This window comes from Squalius cephalus, assembly GCF_949319135.1.
Source record: "Squalius cephalus genome assembly, chromosome: 7".
Taxonomy (NCBI): domain Eukaryota; kingdom Metazoa; phylum Chordata; class Actinopteri; order Cypriniformes; family Leuciscidae; genus Squalius; species Squalius cephalus.
Window position 1 is genome coordinate 30781811 of NC_137128.1, and position 23388 is coordinate 30805198.

At 37.5% G+C, this 23388-nt stretch overlaps 1 protein-coding gene across 3 annotated transcripts in view; it reads right to left on the reverse strand.

Annotated features, from left to right (window-relative positions):
* The window catches only part of asap1a (ArfGAP with SH3 domain, ankyrin repeat and PH domain 1a), a 46694-nt gene that overhangs the window by 19839 nt on the left and 3467 nt on the right, over positions 1–23388 (reverse strand). For all 3 annotated transcript variants that reach the window (XM_079876589.1, XM_079876587.1, XM_079876588.1), the window contains 3 exons: positions 7901–7973; positions 3167–3312; positions 2233–2307 (listed from right to left, as the gene is read on the reverse strand). In XM_079876589.1, the coding sequence (XP_079732715.1) occupies positions 2233–2307; positions 3167–3312; positions 7901–7973 (294 nt within the window). The remainder of the gene's footprint in view (positions 1–2232; positions 2308–3166; positions 3313–7900; positions 7974–23388) is intronic.

The following is a 23388-nucleotide window of genomic DNA, read 5'->3' on the forward strand; positions in this document are numbered from 1 at the left end:
TACTATAAAACTCAGACTGCTGATGTACAGTAGTGACTGATATGGACAGTGGTAATGCAATTTCTTTATTATCAGATTTTCCCACTCTCAGGAACCTATTCTCTGGACTTAATGATGTTATTCACTTTCCAACTACCCAAATGTTCATCTACTCAAATAATAATTGATCATGAAACACACAGATGTTTTGGCTGAGTCCTTTTGGAGTGTGTTACTTTATCTGAAGTGTATCAGTTTGCTGGATTCTTAGCAAGCGTATAAGCACAAATTTGTTCACAGCATGAATAAACTGTATTCCTACTACTGAAGCAAAATCCAGAAACCTACAGCATTTTATGCTTCTGAATACATTTAAGTCAGAGCGAAAAAAGACATGCCAATGCAATCTTAAATGCAATATTAAATATTACACTGCAATATTACACTAGTGTACAGTGAAGTGGTGTACATGCAGTGAAGACTGTAAAGTGCTTGATAACTTAATTCAATTTCAGTATCCTACTACCTGTTAGACCTACCTGAAAATCTCAAAGCACTGTTTACAAGGTTACATGGTTCATAAACAACAAAAACAATAACTTTTTGTTCATTTTGACAGGGCAAGTAAAAAGCTGAACTGGTTGAGCCCAGAAAAAATTGAGCCCTGATATACTGAAGGGCACAGGTGAATGCGACATTTATTAAAATGGCTTTATGTGGAGATTGTTTTAAGTTCACTTAAATTTAAAGTTTTTCTATTTTTTAAAGCCTAATACATGTTAAAGGGGTGGTATAATGCCCTTTTCACAAGATGTAAAATAAGTCTTTGATGTCCCCAGATTGTGAATGTGAAGTTTTAGCTCAAAATACCCCACAGATATTTTATATACCATGTAAAAGTTGTCACTTTTTGAGGGTGAGCAAAAACAAACCATTTTTGTGTCTGTCTCTTTAAATGCAAATGAGCTGCTGCTCCCAGCACAGGGGGGTGGAGCTTCAACAGCTTGCACTCACATACACATGCACTGAAAATTTCAAAAACTTTTAGCCTTTAATGTTCAAACTGAAGTCAGAAAGATGGAGACACTCAAGAAGAAGTGACAACATGTAGACGACATTTCTGAATGGTTAGTTGGTGAATTTATATGAAGCTAGAATTTTACTTCGTAACGTGTTAAATAAGAATATTTTTCTTATACACAAACGCATCGCTTCGCTTCAGAAGGCCTCCATGTGGAGCACTTTTATGATGGATAGATGCACTTTTATGGACTTCAAAACAGAAACAACCATTCGCTGCCATTATAAAGCTTGGAAGAGCCAGGACATTTTTTTATATAACACAGATTGTTTTCGTCTGAAAGAAGAATGCCATATACGCTAGGATGACTTGAGGGTGAGTAAATCATGGGCTAGTTTTCATTTTTGGGTGAACTATCCCTTTAAGAGTCTGAGTGAGTCCTGGTTAAACATACAGGAGCATTGGTGTAGGTGCTCGTTAATGGGTTATGAGGCATCTGTTCCAGTGCAGAAAAGATTTTAGAGAGAGCTGATAATGTCCTCCAGGGACTGCACTTATACCCTTCAACTGCCCCTGCCTCTGTCAATAAGGGCTTTAGAGAATGGTTTTGTTTCCGCTGAGTAAGAGGGTGAAAGAAAGAGAGAGACAAAGTATGAGTGAGATAAGAGAGTGAGAGAGAAAGAGTGGGGGCTGGTAGGTATGTAACCTCTGTCTACTGAGCAAAAAAGTGAAGCCTCATCACTTCCACTCAGAAATTCAGCTGATGCTGCTGAAGCTCTTAGCCTGGGTCATGCTAATGTGAAAACAATCAGACAGCCCTTCCAAAACAGCTCAGTGTGAGACGGCCCTACACTTAGTCTAAGTAATTTTCACAATCACTACATGTTTGCCTTCAAGCCTGAGACATCAAGCCTGCTGACAAGAGTGGTCAGTTTGACGCCTGAGCTCTTTCCTCCAGTCAACCAGTAAACACTTCAAACCGACTGAGTCAAAGGGCGTTAAACACTCCCACACTGTTTACTAGCACTAACAGTGGCCATTCCTTCAGCACTGTGTTTCATAGACGACAGTGGTGTTACGAACCCTGCAATTTAACTCCAATGTGATTTACAGTGTGCATTTTTTGGTCCAAAGGGACTCATTTAAGACCAATATGGGGCAGTAAATCAGGGTGTTCCTCAGAGGGGGACTTTCCAATTAGTTCAGTCCAGAGACAGGGAATTAAATCTTACCCCCTTCACTCCCTTCAGATCTCCTTTGAGCAGAGAGTCCAGGGTGAAAATGACATTGTGGCTGAGACTCTGGAGCTGAGGAGAAGAGTCAGAGGAGAATCAGAACAATTATCATACAGCTTATGATCAGAGAACACACTACATGTACTGTACAAGAATAGTAATAATCAAATTATCAGCTTTAAAGGATTTTTTTGGGATATTTATAAAAGCATGAAATGTGTGGGAATATCAAAATTACTGTTACTTTAGTACATGTATTAGTTTAAACATTAAAACATCTAAATAATCGTGATAAACAATTAAAATGCTCTTAGTCCAATTCTTCTCAACTTTTCTTTACTAAAGCTGCAGTCCGTAGTTTTTCCTCTTTGTCGCCATCTCTGTTCGAAATCTGCAATTGCAGTTATTCGAGGAATTATCAACTTTACGTGGGTTGTGCCTCGGCACGGCACAGCGCGTATGAATCCAATGTTTTAAGGAGAATGTGCAAAGACATGCTCGAATTTCCCACGGAAATACACCAGTACCACTGGAATTAAAAACATTATTACAAGCTTACCGTTTTGAATCGAGCTAAGGCAAGCAGATAGTTTTGAACACTGGCTGGTTATGTACTTGCTCAAAAATATATTTTGGATAATTTTTAACCCAAAGAAGTTATGGACTAGTTAGTTTCTAAGTTGTTCAAATAATCCTCATTAAAAAAAATATATATATATTTAAAAATAAATTAAATAAAAAAATTAGGTAACACTTTATTTTAAAGTGTTCATGTTACAGTGTAATTATACATTTAAGTATTGAGTAATAATAATAAAGTACATGTACTTACTATAGGGTTAGGATTATGGTTAGTTGCACATAATTATGCATAATTTATAGTTATTATATTATAATATTAAAATACATAAAACAGTACACATTCCCTCACCAGGTTCTTGAGGAGAGCGGCCAGCTCCTTAATAAGGCCAGAGAACTTGATGAAGGCTGTTCCCAAATCAGAGTTATCTCGGCTGATGAAGTTGCTGCCAAACTTGTCGAGTGCCTGCCCATAATTCTCTTCATTCTGCACATGATCTGTAAAGAAAAACAGGCCATGCATTTTATGAAAGAATTGGAATATACTTTATTCAAAGGTGAAGTGTGTAATTTCTGCGCCACTTTCATCACCAGTGGAATTGCAAAAATAATGACTTCAATACTGTTTTGAAACATGTGACGTTCCTGGCCATTTTCAATCTTTTTGCTTAATAAACCTATGAATAAATATAACATAAAAACTATACAACTAATAAAAAATGACCCTAGAGGATGGAGTTATGTCATATAACAAAAACAAAAAAAAGACATTTTAAATAGCATACCATGTGGAGGAAGAAAACAATTCCTCAATTCCCTGCACATTTGTCAACTAGGGCAGCTTCCTGTGTGAATCCCAGCCCACAGGATGTCAAGTGAACCAATAATAGCCCTTTCAATACACATATGTGCTAAAGCTGCTCCTCACTGGGCACAGGTCAAGGTCAAGGTCATCATTGCCCACAGAAAAATAATGCAGGTGCCCATTCACAATTTGTCCATTAAAAAAAAACACAACACAACAGTCTCTTGTGTAATAAGAATAATTAGGAGAATTTCTAATATGACCATCTTTAGTGCTGTACAAGTTTAGGGTCTCCATACTAATCTTTACTTTGAAAACACAGTATGGACACCACATCATCAGGTATTGCTTCATCATCTTCCCATAGCTCCATAGTGGGACCCCAGCCCATGGCACAGTGGCGTTATTAGGTCATGTGTCTTGTTGAGTGGAGTTAAGAGATCTGATACCCTGAAATAGGGGACTGTCACCTTCTCTAAATGACCAGATGGGAAGTTTTACTGCAGCCGTTATGGACTCAACAATCTGAGGGAATCAGTATTGTGAAAACAACCCATGAACCAAAAAAATAAATAGATGAGATCATTTCTGACTGTTTATGTCAGCTAATTATGAGCATATGAATCTTTCCTAAACCCATATATCTCAGATAAAAAGATTGGACAGACATAATTATTCTTTTTTTTATACTATTTCCCACATTTTAGAATAATAGTGAAGTCATCAAAACTATGAAATAACACAAAAAGTCTAAGTGTAAAAAAAACTTTTCTAAAGAGGTTTTATAACACTGACTTTGAGCTGATTTTTATGATAGGAGCTATATAAATAAATGTATTAGTAGTATTTTTTATTTATTTGTATAGAGCTGTTCATTTGTTTTAGAAATACATTATAAATATAAAAATGAATACTAATACTACTACTAATAATCATTTATTTTGCTTTCAGTTGAATTATTAACAATAATAACAATAATTTGATTTGTATATTCTTTGTATATTGTATTCATAAATTATATACATAAATATCACTACTAATACTAAAAATAATTAGTTAAAGTTAATTTGAGTTGCATAGCATATTTTATTAAGTGTATGCATTAAATGCACTATAAATATAAAATAAACACTAATACTAATACTTTTACTAACACTAATACTAATAGAACCCATTATATAAAAAATGTAAGATCATGATAAATGGTAAACTAGATGACAAAAAAAGACTATCGCCACATGGAGTCCCAGTCATATCATAATATATAAAAAAAAATTAAGGTCATGATAAACAAACTCTTACTCTAGACTTTTAGGGTAAACACAGGTGAACACGGTCCACTGATGTCAGCAGAGAAGATAAGTAGATCATACCATGTCACAAATGGATTAAAAGGTTGCAGACAGATCTAAACAAGACTGTGAGCAACGTGACATGAGCAGACCTCTGAAATTCAACAGAGAACAAACGCCCCATGCCAAGTGTCAAGAGCTCAGGTATTAATCATCTGGAGCTGATTAGAGTGCTTACTATACAGTCACATCTGATTAAACAGGATCATGACACTGAGGCCACCTGCAACACACACAGCAGAGAGTGGATAACACAGCGGGAGCCGGTTTACATCCTCTGCCTGCTGCACACAGTAAGATACACTGCACACTTCAGGAAGACAGCACCAGCGAGCACAGTGATGTGCAACATGAGCGGCTGCTTTCGTTCACAAACTGAAAAGGTGACATTTCTGCTGCCATTTGCTGAATCATGATGGAGATGCTCTCTGAGGAATACTGAGGTCAGATAGAGGTCAGCCAATCAATCTGATCAAGCACTGCAGGTCACAAGAGGAAGTCTTACATATTGTATCACATCACTTAAATCGCCACATCACAGCCATGTCCTATTATTAGTATAACAATCAGAGGCTACGTTCATATAATGGCAATGTGAGCAAAAGGTACATTTGACTTGTTGAGTGGAACTAAGTGAGCTGGTAACCTGAAATAAGGGAACTGTCACCTTCTCTAAACAAACAGATGGGAAGGTTTACTGTAGCCGTTATGGACTCAGAGGAACAATCTGTGGGAATCTCAGTGTGTTAAAAGTGCTCATTCAGGGTATTGTGTAAACAGCCCATAGAACAAAAAAATGTAGTTTCTCATTTCTGACTGTTGATGTCTTTGTTATGAGCTTATGAATCTCTCCCAAATGCATAAACTTCCACTCAAAAGATTGGACAGACATGTTCATTTTTTAGTACTTGAAATAACACAAAAGTGATAAAAAAAAACTGAAGTGTTTTTTTTTTTGTTTCGAATTATATTGTGAAGCACTTTGAGACTTTGGCCATCTTCACACAGCAACAGAATATGGTTTTTAGTCCTGTATTTAAGGAACTTGGTATGGTACTGACGCTATGGTTACTGGTAAAAGAATACAGGCTTGAATTCCATTGCATGTTCATACAGTACAGACAATATTCTCAATAGAACACTTTCAACACCACAAGTGGAACCAAAGTGCTGTACAGAAAAAGATCAAATAAAAAATAAACCATAAAAACAATGCAAACATATGACATACACTGCTTACAAAGCATTTTCAAATGCTAAAGCAAACAGATAAGTTTTAAGCGCAGTCTGAAATCCACCCAATGTAGAAGAAGATTTAACAGACAGAGGAAGGTCATTCCAGAGCCTAGGCGCTGCAACAGAGAATGCCCGATCACCTTTACATTTTAAACGAGATCGCGGAACCATGATGAGCAATTGATCATTTGAGCGCAGAGATCAACTGGATTGAGAATGACTGATTAAATTAGTAACATACTCTGGTCCTAAGCCATGCAGAGCCTTAAAAACATACAACAACACTTTGTAATGAATTCTGTATCGTATAGGTAACCAATGCAGTTTGATTAACACAGGAGTAATATGTTCTAATATGTTCTAATACTTATATTATACTAATGTAAGTGATATATTCGAGACGCTACTGTAAGTTGCTGTTTGAACGGGACATTGAGACTCACACCTGTAGGTAAATGTGGTTGTCAATCCCAAAAACTGACAGCGTGAAAGTAGTCTTTGTAGTCTTGTAAAAGACAAAAAGTAGTCTTGCTGCATTTTAAGCATGAAAGGTATTATACAAATAAAATTATTATTTATAATGCAACTGTAAAACTATTATTAGTTACGCATATACAGTATATTAGAATTCTCTCTCTCTCTCTCTCTCTCTCTATATATATATATATATAATAAACTGATGAATAAAATAAACATATAAACTGATGAATAAAATATACAAATAAAATTGTTAATAATCATTATCATTATTTCTGGAATTTCTAATTCATTTCTTCTTTTCTGAAATGGAAGCCCTGTATAATTATTCTGGTTTTGCATTTTGCATAAATGCATTTCTTAAGATTCATTCATGCGTTAAAAGTTTGACCGTTTGTATAAAAAAATAAAATAAAATCATAGCATGTTGCTGATAAAACAGCACAAGATGTGACAACTGCCAAAGACATCCATCTGGATGTGTCTAGCTGTAGATGTGCTTTAAAATCTTTCATCATCTTATTTAGTCTTTTTGACTTTGCTTTTATCATCTAGTCGACCATTGTGACCCATCTCTAGGTCACACAGCAGCAAAACACAGATGTCTGCCCTGTTTTAACACTGTCCTAAACACTGTTCGTTTCTCAGTCTCCAGCCCTGATCCCAACATGCCTATGTCTTTGTCTATTTCAGGTCCACAAGAGAGGCTAGAGTGTAAACATTAGGCATTATGAAGCCCTGATCAAACAGCCATTGATATTTGCCATCTGGACTGTGAGCTTGGCCAATAGGAGCGGTAAACATTGAACACTTACAAGCTGATAATGCGACTGCATGAGCCAGAAACCACTGTCACACTCATGAGATGTTAGTTACATGGTCTGGAGGATTTCCTGACCTTTCATGCTGATTTACCCTAGAGAGCAAGTAAGCATTAGAGCTTGCCAAGACAGAATGGGGGAAGAGACGATAGGAAGGAGCCTGCAAACAGTAAGAGCTATGGCAATTCCCGTTTCCATGGTAACAGTGACTTCTCACTTCAGGATTGTGGGTTAGATCGGTACTTCACCATGAATGTGCCAATTAAACCCATTTCTTTCAATTATGAAATGGAAAATGACTTTATTACAGCCACACATTTTATCCAAATCTTAGGCCATATTTTAATATTCCCAGAACTTTACTGTTGAAGACCCTCAGCTGGGTCAAAACTAACCTTGACCCGAGTTGTAGATTGCTTTGACGGATTTCTTGACCTTTTGTAAAGCTGTTCGGTCCTGGTCCAAAGCCTGCAGAGACAGAGATAAAGAGAAGAGAATAGGGTGATTATTAAACACGGCTAAAAAAATGTCTGTGATTCATTTATGATTCATGATCTTAGAATTCCAAAGGAATCACATCACTGGCCACACCAATTCGAGGAGCATAACCACACATTGGGAATCCCATAATCACACTGTAACCATGACAACACAGGAGCTGCAAAGACTTGAAGGAATTTCCAATGCTCAGATGGGCCGACAGGTGGGGAAAATGTCAGAGATATTCCTTGTAACACCAAATTTAGTAACAGAAAAGCAACTTATACGCTTGTGGACATATTTAAACATTAAAATTATATTGATTAAAAGTAATTCAACTAACTAATAAACTTAATGAACATTAGACAAAATCTCCTCAGACATGACAGCATGGGGTGGCTAAATGAGAGGGTTAATGGGTACACAACTTAACATACCACGACAGACCCTTGACATGCAGTTTCCTAGAAACCGCAGCACAGGATGGGGAGAACCCCTCGACCGCACTTCATTGTCATCTTGTGGATATCATTTCAAAAATCAAAACCACTGTGAAACACAGCAGAGAGCAGGACATGCCCCTGAGGGTTTCTCCGCTCCTGGAAATCTCTTAAAATATTTTGATGCATGACAGTAAACAACAGGGTGTCAACGAATCCTGTTTCCTTTCCTTTCCTCTATCTAGCCTATTTGTTTCTGATTTTAAAAGATGGAAACCAAATCTGAACTCCAGGGAAACATGCATTTCCTGTATGTGAACTCTTTGCTTTACTCTAGACACTTTGAACTTGTGTCCTGGCTGATGCCCTCCTCCCTCCCTGATTATCAAACGTGTGTCTCTCTGGATGAAAAGGAAATTATGCAAGTGAATGGAATACAGGCAGGCTGACTCAAGAGCAATTAACTTGTTATCGTGGGAAAAAAGCAAATATATATAAATATATTGTATTTTACTAATTTAATTTGTTAGTCACGGAAAGCGGATTCAGTGCATTCATTGAACATGACCAACAGGCTTTGCCATTCATACTGCATTCATGTGCTCTGTTTCAGCTGGTGACTAACAGATGTGTGTCCTAACAGTCACAGCGACCAATACAAACACACCCCTCCCAAACAAACACACCCAAATGTAACCAAAAATAATCTGTGAAGTTTTTAAAGAAGCCCTTCAATTGTGATTAATGAGAAAGACAGAGCTTAAGGCCACAATTTAAAACAAACCCTTCAACATTCATGACAGCACTCTGAAAATAAAATGTTTTCTCAAAAGATAGGTGGATATTGATGCATACTGTAGAAGTATCATAGTACCTTAATAATGTATTTACATTCTTTATTATGAATTGTGAAGTTATTTAAATAACCATTATTTATACACTACTGTTTGGTGACAGTAAAACAGTATAGACATTTTATAGATTTATATTTCAAATAAATGCTTTTGTTACTTCTATTCATCAAAAAAACCTTTAAAAATTGATTATGGTACTCAAAATATGTTTTAATGTTTTATAAATGTAATGTTATAATGTTTTTATAATAAATTATCTTAAAATATATTCAAATAGGACACTGTAAAACGACTGTTACGTCATATATACAGTGTGAGTGTATATTACTATTTTTACTGTTTTTGATTAAATAAATGCAACCTTGATGAGCATAAGATAATTCTTTCAAAAACATTTTAAAAATAATACCAACCTCAAAATTTTGAAGGTTAGTGTATTCACTGAATACATTTTAATACATTTTAATACTTTAGCTTTGGTGTAAGTTAACTTTGTTTGTTTTGCCCATATTAATTTTTTTCCCAAAAATGACGAATATCAAACAATAGTTAGCAGACCATAGCGGACCCCATGTTGAAGACCCATCATTTCTCTTGTTTGCTCTACCATTGAGATATAATGTTAGCTCAATTTAACCAGATGCAAATCCTGCCATTTTAAATATGAAAAAGGAACACAAAATGTGAATTACAAAAACAGCCATTTCTATACTGATTATGTGGCTGAGTGGCCAGGGAAAACCTGACAGGAAACATGTCATTTCTAATCCAGTCTGTAGACTGATGTCCTGCTATACATTTAGAGATGAGTTGTGTTTCTATAAACCACTCATTGTGTTCATGTACCTCCTCCTACAGTGAACACAAGGCATGCTGAGGCAGAGAAATAATGAGCATTTGGGCAGCTGCGGCACACTGATCAAGAACCTGTGGTGGTGAAAGTAGTGGTTATGTGCCGCTCATGTGATAAATGATTTCCCTCTGCGGCCATTCTCTCATTTTCTGCAGCTATGTTTGGACATTGGTACACCAAAGTTGGACTGCCCACTGCGGTCCAGGGACAGACAGACTCGCCAGGTCGAGAGCTTTTTTTGTTTTGTTTTTTTGTTCATTTCCCTTGTTATTTCATTGTTATGTGGAACAACATCCTTTAGCTATATACCAGGATTTAAAGGAACATTTCTAGTGGAAAGAGTAACTTTCTAATGGAAAACAAGGGTTTACAAAATTGTTTGTAAAAGCAAAAAGTAATGCACTTATGATGGAAGTTTAGCAGGCAAGCAAGTCACAACACAAACCAATTGGAAATGTTTTTGAAAGAAGTCTCTTTTGCTCACTAAAGCTGCATTTATTTTGATCAAAAAACAGTAAAAACGGTAATATTATGAAATATTAGTACAATTTAAAATAACTGTTTTCTATATTAATATATTTTAAAATGTAATTTATTTTTATGATGGCAAAGCTGAATTTTCAGCATCATTACTCCAGTCTTCAGTGTCACACGATCCTTCAGAAATCATTCCAATATGCCGATTTGGTGCTCAAGAAACATTTCTTATTATTAGCAATGTTGAAAACAGCTGTGCTGCTTAATATGTTTGTGGAAACAGTGAAATAGTTTCTTCATGGTTATTGGTGAATCGAAAGAACAGCATTTCAAAAGAACATAATAAATAGAAATCTTTTTAACATTATAAATGACTTTACTGTCATTTACATGATCAATTTAATGCATTCTGCTGACTACAATTTCTTTATACTTATTCTTTATATTATTAATTATACTGACCACAAACATTTGAATGGTACTGTGACTCTGTGTGTGAGTGTGTGTGTGTGTGTGTGTGTGTGTGTGTGTGTGTATATATATATATATATATATATATATATATATATATATATATATATATATATATAAAATTGTCTCCAGCTAATTCAGTTACCCTGTAAGTGTGAACTATCAGTCTTCTGATGTATGACCAAGAAAGTAATTTCATTACACAACTAATTACAACAATCTAACCATATCCTCAAATGGTCTTGTAGGCTATTAAGCGTGACCACAGTGAACAGAACAGTAAATCTGAGCACTGCAGAGAAGATAAAGCTCAGCAGGTGACATCTCCATTATGATCTGGATAATCTCTCAACCTTATGAGTTTGATCCACCTTAAAGGGGTCATATAATGGTACATGCACTTTTACAAGTTGATTGTACTGAAATGTGTGTTGGCAGTGCCTGTACACAACCATCATAAAATGATAAAAATCCATCCAGTGTTTTTTTTTTTTAATCTTCTTATATGTTTTCCCCCATCTCAAATCAAGCTGTTCGATTTTGTGACGTCACAAAATCGACGCTCCTCCCACGATGGTTGATTGACAGCAGCGTTTCAACACAGACCCGCCCTCGTGAGCGATCTGTCAATCATAGCCCGCGCCGACCGGCGCGTTCATTGTTGATAGCTGGAGCACTGTCTATGAGCAGAATGTCGTCTAAGCGATTGTGGTGTTCTGTTCTTGGGTGTAATAACGAACACAGCAGTAATTTTGATGTTCCTAAATCCGTACAGCTGAAGACGCAGTGGCTGAGTTTGTTTTCGAAGGGAATATTCCCCACGATCAACGTCAATGCTTTCATGTTTGCACGAATCATTTCACTGCTTTACAAACGAGGTCAGTAAAAAGCTGGTTATTTGCTAAGAAGCTGCTCTTGAAAAAAGGATCGGTACCAATCTTTGCAAATCGCTTGCTGCACGCTTCACTATGAATGCGGCTATTTTTACACTCAGGGTACATTACGGCATGTTTTCTATGTATGACGTTCTCAATATAATTCATAATCCCATGTTTATAATGAACAACGCATTATGGTTATTGTGTTACAAACGTGTACGCACAGAACAGAGGGGTGGGGTGAGCAAAGCTCATTATCATTTAAAGACACATGCACTTAAACGGCGTGCTGAAAACAGAGCTGTTTTTGACCAGGTAAAATGAGTGTTTTCTTACAATACTAATGAGAATTTTTAATTAAAGTATATTACAAACTTTTAATTTAGACTCTAAAGAATCATATTAGCTTGTACAAAAATGACATTATATGACCCCTTTAAAAAGCATTTAGCTGCTTTATACATTTGAAGTTATCCTTAAAATAATAAATTACAAGTACAGCCTGTCTTATATTTTATAGAAAAGAGCGGACAAGATATTCTTAAAACATTCACCTTCTGTGTTCCATCGAGGAAAGAAAAAAGTCATACAGAACAGCATGAAGGTAGATACTCCACCCTGCAATAACTCATTAGTGGTTTTATAGATAATTTGCGGGCATCAGGGAGATGCTATCAATATGCAAGAGACTCCGGGAACTTCTGGGAGAGGCGGGATGTCTATGCAGGTGAGTAAGGGTTTGTTCACACTTGTAGTTCAGTTCTCTTGGTTCTTTTAGTCCAGACCAAAATGATAAATTTAGTCCTCCTGGTTCACTTAGTGTTCAGACTGTCCTTTTTAAGACCGAACGGTCCGAACCTATATACAAAAAACAATGCTGTGTGTACTACGTACATATGATGGTATTTTTACCTGCTGAGAACTCGAGAAGAGCTTATAAAATGTGTAAAGGAGTCAAAACAGTGCAAGGAATCCGCACACAAAGAAAGGTTAGCTGCAAGGAGACAGAGTTTCCAACGCCTGTTACGAACTGTAATGGGCAATGTAGCTCCTGTGACAGGAAAAAACAGGTATTGCTTGTGACAGGTAGAGTCATCTTGTGACATCACGTCCTGTTTTTGCTTCATTTAGATGTCTTTGGTCCGTGTTGCGTTTAAATTTCAGTCAAACTGCACTAGAGTTCTGGTTTGGTACACACCAGGGTTCGGATGGCAGCGTTCACACTTATTCAAATGAACCGCACTAACAAAGCAATCACACCAAAGTTCATTTTTATTGAACCCAACATGCCAAGTGTGAACACACCCTAATATGTGCCAGAAATTTCTTTTTGTGTGAACTATTTCCTTTATGGTCAGTCAGCTACGTTTTTTCAGACCACCATCTGGAACCTGAAGAGAGACCAAAAATTAAATGCAGCACTACAGTTATTATACAGACAGAGAAAGTTAAGTGCTCTATTGAGAACAAATGTAACATTACACTCACTGGCACCAGAATAATATGACACTCTCAATAAAGGGTTACTTTGTCCTTCCGTGACTAAGCATTTGCCTCTTTATGACTGGATAGACTGCAGTAACACACACTAATACTCTCACTCACAACAAACCTTGACCCTCTGTTCACCTACTCAACCGATGGGCATCACTGAGCCCTTGGCTCTCTTCCTGGAGCGCTCAGTAATCCCAGCCTAAATTGAAAGCACCTTTCTTGACAATATCTCAAAACCGGTCAAATAATGTTTTTCACTGGGTCAAAAAAAGAAGCAAACAATAAACAAAAAAACGACCCAACCTAGCAAAGCATTAATCTGGACAAATCTCAAAGCTGTAGATCCCTCAGAAACAAGATACTGGTGGAAAACCAGAGCTATAATACACTTTTACTGCCACTCAAAGCAACCACAATCCATTAGATTCACACTACAAACAACCAGATCGATTATTGGACTTTATCAAGACAGCCAATCGAGAAGACTAACATAGGCCTGCCAAGCAAGAAAAGACTCTCTATGGCCTGCCAAAAGGGCCTTTTACTAGAAAACTTTTCCAAGACTTGAACACACTGCCATGTGAACATTTAGGTCAGGAGAGACCTGCACCAGCTATCAGCCACAAGAAACATGAACTCCTTAAGGAATTACTTCTCTCTGCCAAGCCAAAGCCAGCAAACTTGACTGAGGCTGTGGAGAGGCTGGGGTGTACAGCACAAGGGAAAAAGCTCAGACCAAAGTTTCATGGGGTTTATGAGTCAGAACTGCAGGCCAAGGGTGATCCAACTTTCTACTGTCTGTTTTAATTACAATAACTGTGGAAGAAAAAGATACAAATGTCCGAGAGAAACGCAATGGAAACATTGCATGAAGTCAACACCCCGATCGCTGAGCCACTGAACACCCACAGGCCTGGCAAGCACCACTCCAGCACTGGCACTGATTGAATCTGTGGCTCTAGATATGAGAAGAACAGGTCATTGTGTAAATTATGGTCTGTTTGGTTCGTATCCATAGCAACGGGGCCTCTGATACTCACGCAGAATGCTAGGTATGCCTTTGGTTCTGAGGATTCCATGTTCTGTCCAAGTCTGATTAATAAAACACAGACACACACACATAAACACACACACAGAGGCAGGTGGAAACTTTTGTGGGACTCTAAAAGAAACACTGGGTTCAATCCTTTTAAAAAACATTTTTCAGTTATCGGCCATAGCCAGAAAAATTATTGGTAGAGATGCACCGATCGACCGACCAGGACCGGAATCTGCCGATTTTCCACATGATCAGCCGAAAATGAGTGGCTTACTGTGCTTAAACAGTCAAATACACACAAAACTATGCCAAAATGCCTGTTTTGGCGAGTATTCAGTTAAGCACAGTCAGTTTTGGAACCTAATTAGTTGAGAAAGTTAACGCAAGTTATGTACGGTAACAGTATATTGGATCCGTGCATAAACTCTTAAAATAGCAGCAGCCTAATATTCCCACTGCTAACTGGACAAAACAGAACAAAAGACAGAGAAAATACCCCTCTGCCCTTGACTGAATAACTTTCGTAACTTTAAATCATTAATCTGTATTTAATTTAAAAAATGAAGACTATCCAGTGTAATTTTACATTTGATTACTTTAATTTCTGTAGAATTTCTTACCTGAATACACTGCATACCCACCTAATAAACTTAACGCTGTGTTTATTTCATATCTCTCTTTATTCTATTGCATCTATTTGTGCTGTTGTTTGATTTGTGCTTATTTGTTTATTTGGTACTTATTACTTGTTTTTTTATGAAAATAAAATTTTCCATTGAAGAAAAGTAGATTTTTGTTTGTATATGCTGTCAATTATAGTTCTTTGAAAGAAAATCGGAATTGGCAAAAATCGGCCAAGAAAATTGCAACCAGTGCATCTCTAATTATCGGCTTACTGGTTTTGGCCAGAATATTTATATCAGTGTCAGGCAGAGTAGCACATTAACTTGAGCAGGGTGGCCATTGTTGACAGAGGGCATGGTCAGCCCTGAAGGCCGGTGAAGAAGACAATTTGTCCATGCCTGAGAGTGCGTCTGGTGACCTCAACGCAAGGACACGAGACGCGGCACACTGTCTCTCCCTCAGTTGCTGCATGCGCTTGTATAACCATCCAGCTGAGCTCGGCCTGGACAATTCTCCAATGACAGACACACAGCACAATCACACAGCAGCAGAGCCAGAGCCAACAGCAGCAGCACTATTATTCTGCTGACTAACACTAAGCAGCCACTGTTCAGTAATCACAGACTGCTACAGAGAGCGCTACTTCTGACTGATAATGACATAACCACCAGTCGACTGCTCACGTTTAAGATGAACGAGCAAAGTGGAGTTCCTCTTTATGTGTTTTGCAAGCTGCAGCAACGCTAAAGGACCATTTACACCAAGGACGAGAACTACAAAGATAAAGTCCACATATAAAAAAAGTCCACGACACAAAAATGTTATTTTGCTTAAAATAAACAATGTTATTGAGCGCTAGTATGGATGCTAATATAGTTATCATTATGGTTATCGTTCTTGGTGGGAACAGGCCTTAATGGTCGTTCCGAATTAAAGTGAGCAACTGAATCCACAGAATTAACCAATCAGAAGTATTCCAGAGAGCCACATAACTTGATTTCCTTGTATCACTAAACAAATTTATCAGTGTTATAAAAAGGAAGCTATACTTTATCACCACTCAAGTTGTTTTATTGATTTGTATAAGGTAATTATTATAATTATTACCTTTAATTTCGAGGCAAAATTCAAATTAAATTACCAGGATAGGATAATCAAATGGCTTTGGAAATTCTGTCAATTGAACTTCGATTTGCATAAAAGCTTCTGATAAATGAATAAATGTAAATGTACATTAAAAGAAGTAGATTTAACGGTTCAATCTGCTCCTGCTAAATTAAAACATAATGTTGTGAAAAATGAAAATCTGGTCAGCACTGAAACATCAAACCATACTATCTCTCTCTCTCTGGCGTATGCCCTTAGACCTTCAGTTCTGTTGAGGCGAGCCAGTCCAGCGTCCTATGATCAAGGTCAATTAAACCACGTTTGCCGTTCGGTGGCCGATATATGGGGCAGCTAGTTAAAATGTGTTCTACAGTTTGTAGTGGGTCTCCCCACTTGCATTGAGGACTATCTGCAATGCCCCACTTCATCATTGCTGCCCCGAAGCATCCCACACCTGCCCTCAGGCGGTTGAGGATTATACACTGCTTTCTGGGCAGGAACGTCCGTGGGGTCTTCAACGTAGAGGTGTAGCCGAGATGGTTCCGCAAACTTCCACTGGTCCCTCCATTTCGCCTTGACCCAGGCAGCCTTGCAGATGTCGGCTGGTGTAGTGCGGAGCAGTTCTTGGGCGTGTGTGGCAAAAGGTCTCCGGGACGGGACCACTGAATTGAGACGCGCCAGGATAAGAGGTTCGAGGAGCTTGTATGGAACGCAGAGCAGTGAGATGGGCCGGAATCCCTTGGGGTCGTCGCATGGCTTACCATCAAACCATACAATCCCATACTGCCGTGCAAAGGCAAAAGACCGTAACTTCGTTTTTGGTCGAAAATGAGTTATTTATATTTTTGGCACATTCAAGACCTTCTTTATCATGTGGATAAGTATCTTGAATCAATTCCGTTTTTTTTTCGAGAAAATAATGATTTGTCTTAACAGTAACTTCCAAAAGCCCATGAGAAACCAAGGCAGAACACCGTAACATCAGTTACCGCTCTTTGGCTTTGTTTTGGAACGCTCAAATTACGAGTTACGGTGCTCTGCCTTTGTTTAGCCGCGCGTCAATATGAAGTTACGGTGCCGGTGTTTAATCAAATAATGCTACCTACCAGATTGTACGGTTATCTGCCTTTGTTTTAATGTCCATTAAAATTTAAATTACGGTGTAGCCTGTGTACTTTGTACAGCTGCCATCAGTCGCTCTAACTTCTGATGTTCTCAGAGCGGTCAGAACATTTAGTATGGTCTGCTCCATCGACAAACGTGCGATATCGATCGCGAAGGATTATGCAGAGTTGACAGAAAAACGTTACACATTGCCGTATCAGATGAATACAACCAAGAATTAAAGCTTGGCAAACTAGCTGGCAGAGTGCCAAAACTTCGCCTTCAGCCCCGCCCTAAACGCGGTCGATCGAGTCAACGCTGGACTAATAGGTATTTTGTCATGTCAAATGTATTAATAATGCCATCAGAATGCAACCAAAGCACAGGATAGCAATAAGTAGATGGCTATAAATAATTGTAAATCATACAAAATAAATGCCATGATCACTAGATTTTATACAGGTGTTACTATAATGATTTTGTTAATGGTGATCAGCAACTAAATATTGATAATGTGGAAGTTACTGCCTTTTGCCTTGGCATGACTTCTCACTTTTTGCTGACAATACAAAGGCAGAGTACAGTAACTTTAAAATAGTGGTCAAAAGTCAAGTTTGAGCTCAAGATTTTTTTATGTATATAATTTCCATTACTAAAACATCTATTTGCCAGATTTCCAGTGTCCTACCTATAATTAATTTGGCGGGACAACTAAAAATCTTTAAAGTCATTTTTCTCAGTTCCACACTCTAGCGACTTAAGGTCTTTTGCCTTTGTAGGGCAGCATAGATCTCATGCACCAGGAATTTCAAGGCAACCAAATGTGGTGTAAATCCTCTGATTTCCCATCTGGCTACAAATCAATGGCTGCAGATCAGGTCTGCCATAAAATAGGTCACTAGTGCATTTTATCGTTGTTCCCATGACTACTCTGCAGGCACTATAACGCATGAATGAATGCACAGAAAATAAATGTGTAAACTAAAAAAAAAAAAAAAAAAAAAACAGCTGCCAAGCAGGCAGGTGTCAACAACATAAATTTGTTTTGTTTTTTAAACTTAAAAATGGCTTGGGGAAAAAACAATATAGTTTTAAAATCAGAATCACATTTGTATGGTGAACTGTCAGCATGTGGACTTTTGCGTTGGCAAATATAATCATTGTTTCCAGAGCCATCAATAAAAAACAATGATGAGATTCCTCAATTCTGTCGTAATCTCTGCTTGGACTTCAAACTACACAAAATTACAATACCAAAAAATGCAAATAATTAAAAATAAAAAGTCAAGAATTAAAAAGAAAACTATTGTACTCAATAATACAGTGCTGTTGTACCTCCTTGTTTAATTCACTGGAGCAAACAATGCAGCATATTATGAGCAAATGGTAAAGGGTGGACATCTTTTATTCATTTTTCTTGTCTTTTTTTTTTTGCTAGAGACAGGGATGACTAGGCAGTGGTTGTATATGAGCGTCATTGTTGTCAAGTAAAGGAGGTATTTCACTGACCCGTTTAACCCACAGAGTCAGACTACTGAAGAGGAGTTTGATCATTGTGTTCACATCCTAAACACATTACATTAGACCATAAAATACCCAAGTGTCTGTCCTGTTTTGTCTATGGTTCCCTTTAATGCTTTAAGCTCCACCTCAGGCATAAAATGAGTGAATCCGGTCTATAGTTGGATGGGTTTTGCTGCAGTGCAGAATATAACTGCGTGTCTCTGTGCAAGGGATTTATTCTATGCCCATGTAAATGAAGCGCTAACTGCAGTATCAGTCACTGGGGACTTCTCCCTTAAGCACTCAGGGACATTTTTACTTTTTTTTCTGAGAGGATTATGAGGGCAGGCATTGCTCCATACTGGACTAAAACAGAGAATCTCTTACGCCCTTCACTCGATTGTGCTGTATAAAATACGACACAAGCAATAAACAGGAAGCAAGTTTCTATGTAAGCCCTCAAGACAAAGCTGATCATTCTGACATTTCCACAAATACTATTTGAAATGGAAATTATGAACAGAAATTGAGTAAAAAATAAATAAATACTGTCTTTGAGTATGCATGCCAGCAGCTTGTTGATAAGCAGTCTATACATCTACCTTCATTACCTTGCCATCTGGTCCTCATGAGAATATACGAGCACAGTGCCATGGAAACCATTATCAAGATGGAGAGGCCTTGTATGGAATGCAGGATTAGGGCAAAGGTGTTGTGGACAAAATGGAGTGAAGGACGGTGCAAATGTTGAGGTGTGTTATTTTATATCCTGAGCTACAAACTACTGTTTGAGTCCTAGCAATGCCAAGGTCATGGTTCGATTCCAAGGGAATCCATGAACTGATAAAATGTATACCTTAGTTGCTTTAGATAAAAGCATCTGCCAAACGCATAAAACGAGACTCAAGGCCTCAACCATTTTCATGCACACATATAATCCATTTATAATCAGATTGATGGCTCAATCGGACTGAATGAAATTTCTATCTAACTGAAAGGGCTGGTGAAATAATGCGATCAACAGGAAAAATTAAGCATGTTAACACAATCTAGCCTAACTATTTTCTCAATCTGAATGAATAATACCTTCAGTCTCATGATGACTTACAAGCTCATCATGGGATGAGACTATTTACTAAATATTCTGACATTAATATCAGCTTTCTTTTTAAATATGTCATCAAGGCAAAAATAACAATTAAACTTACATAGCTCCGATGACATTAGCACAGTGGCTTTCTCCATTTCTGAACACGGCGATTGGGCACTGTGAATGCACTGAAGTTTTGTGTGGAATGTAATTAGGGCTGTAACGATACACCAGACCCACGATTCGAAACCTCGATTCTTTTCGGCAAAAGTAGCCTAATGATTTTGAATATGTCAAATATAGCAAGGATACATTTTAATTGTTTATTAATAAACAAGTGTTTTCCGTGTCAGTGTCTGCAAAGATGAAATTGACGATGCTGACTCGCGATCTTCGCAGAAGGCTACTGAACGTGCCAGAAAGAAATGCACATTTCATACGGATTACATAAGAGAGCAGTCTGTTTTCTTTCGTTTTGAATTGTTCTGTTTAAAAATAGACATTTCAAGCCTACTATAGATATATTTTTCAGGTCTGTGAGGCAAGTAAGGCTACCTTATACGCTGAGTTTCGGTTAATTTATGAGAGGAGCTCCAGTTCACGCGCCGGCGCCTCCGTGTCGTGATTATCTATTGTCTGCTATATTTACTTCTTATTTATTCAATTCAGGCAATTGGTTGATTTAACAATGATTAAAATTAAGATACAATTAATACAAAACGAAATTCACTTCAAAGAAAGGCTTTGTGCTTTCTGTTTGAGGTCTCTGTGAAAGTTTTGAAGCAGTCTTTTAGTGCCGCTTTCAGAGCGGCCACGTCCATAACGGAGAACTGTCACGTCCGTAACATTGTTTTTTTCCTCATAAATGCGAACTGAATATAAAATGAATATGTTATGTTCTGTGGAGAGCCAACCCTTCTTCATCCGGTGGGTAGTATTACTTTTGGTTTGCACAGTGTAATTCACAGTATTCCAAAAAATATATTTTGCCACCTAAAAGTTAAAGATTTTTTGTGTCACTTCCGTAATGACTGTGTATTTCCCTCATATTAAATATAAAACGCGTATACTGATATTTTTTGTATACCTTTATTAAGAGAGTATGGATATAAACAGACGTTTCAATATATTGGTATTAAATGCATTCTCTGAGAATTTATATTTCAGGTTTTGACTGCAAATGTCACGTCCATAACGCTGGAATTGCCCAATTTTAAAGAATTTATCCTCAACTAGTTTTGTGGTGTAGGTCTACGTATTTTAAAATGTTAACGTCAAATAATACTAACAGTAATTTAAAGATGTAGTAGCATTGGATCTGGACGGGAAGGATAACTCTGGGAATTGGAAGGGGTGTGTCGCGATTCTGCCTTCTCACACCGTGACACAGGTTCGTGGATCTGAGTGTCGCGATTTCGGTTTCATATCGCATATCGTTACAGCCCTACATGTAATGCACATGTAAATGAATATGTGAATTGGATTGCAATGTTTAGGGTTAGGGCTGGAACGAAGTGTTGACGTAATTCCATCGATTACAAAAATCTGTCAATTTGTGTGGACTGCGTCAACGTTTCACACTGTTTACGCTCATCCCTGTCATGTTTCATCAAGCATTAAACCACAGAAAATTAGGTTGATCTTTAAAATAATCATTAGAATATTCGACTAATCATCAATAAAATTATAAATAAAATCGATAGATTAATTGACTAATTGTAAAAAAAAAACAAAAAAAAACGATAATCGATCATCAAAATAATCGTTAGTAACAGTCCTAAATAAAAACAGTTCATTTAAACTTTCAGAATCTGATATTAGATTAGATTAATTCTGACTGATGAAAATTAGTGCATGTAAACATAGGCTACCTAGTGTGGAGACTAAATAAAATGATAAATCTTTTGGTCTGAAACATGATGGCGATCATATAGGGCAAAGCAAATTCATGTCATCTGTCATCTCATGCCCCTTCTTTTCCCTAAAATTCCTGTGTCCTCTAGTTCTGAATCAAGTGTGCCGCACAAATCCTGAAAAGTGAAGCCAAAGCGTTTCGATCGCCCCCTGGTGGCTGGCTGCAGTATAAGTCATAAACCCCGCCCTCTCCATGTGATCAAAATGGATGCAATTAATTCAAAGCAATACAAAAAAAATCCAATTTAATTTTAAAAAAGGATCCATTGTCCACTGCTTTTTGTCATTTTAGGTAGTTAGTTCTTGTCACGCATACGTATATTCAAGTGTTCGTTTTTCCCAATAAGTTTGGTTTTTGTTTGTTATTTGATGCTATTAAAACTAGGTGTAATGCCATGATTGATAGATGTGCTTTGGATTGACGTAATCGGCAACGCCCGTTTCTGGGATATTTTGGCTTAATTTTTCTGGAGTCGAGATGCGTCATCCATCTTTTTTTACAGTCTATGTTCTGAATAAAATAAGAGAGAAGAAATCCTTTGGATTCCAGATGATGTATTCAAAAGAGGTCAAAAGAACATGTGGAGCTGCCAAAATGAGACACCACGGAGGAGTCTCTCCAGATCACCAGAAACATCATTAGCTAAAACCACTAATGGGCTCTTTACGCAACCCAGCCTGAGCATTCTGTTCGTCTCCTTAACACCCTCGCTATAAAAAAAAAATACGGTCAGCCTACCCATGTGTATTATTCAGAGCGCTGTTCATTCACCTCCCATTCATTCTGACTCACAATACCTCCTATCACTGCCCTGGACATTGCTAATTCATGGTGGTGACATTCATGTCTCTCAGAGTCATTCAGGGATCACCGTGTCTGTCTTGGCCATTAAAACCGTGTGTCAATAGAGAGTGGGCTCTGTGGCAGAGCAAGAGGAAGCCCCTTTATCCGCCTGCAGAGCTCTCTGTTGTCTTGGCAAGTCAGGTGTTCACTGGCCCATGTGTAAGTAGGTTAATCCCTTCTCTCTATCTCACTCTTTCTGCTCCTGGAACCACTGCTCAGGAGAATAACCTCTCCTTGTTACATGAACTATTCTTAGAACATCACAAATCTCAGATCCACAGAGGATGAGAGATGCTGGCTTGACTTGTGGGATTTCTTGCCTTTTGAGAATTAGGGAAGCACAACTGGCTGTTCCTGAGTCTTACGTTTCCTTCTCCAAAACATCAAAGCGTGCAAATAATCTAAACTAATGCATTTTTACGTCTATGGATGAACTAAAAGAGCTTGATTCATTATGATAAATTATTGAATAGTTTCACATAGTGAAATGAAAAAGTTGATGATGGCTTTGGTAAATTATTCCAAATGACATACATAAACATTACAAAAATTTAAAAAACCCTTTCAAGTAAAGGTTATGCAGATTTGACTCTACCATTCTGCAAGTCCATGCTCATCTATGAACATAATAACATACAGGCATCTAGGTCATGCGGACCATTAGCCCATCTGTCTCCGCTTATGTTCCAGTGCATTTGTTGCCTTTTACTA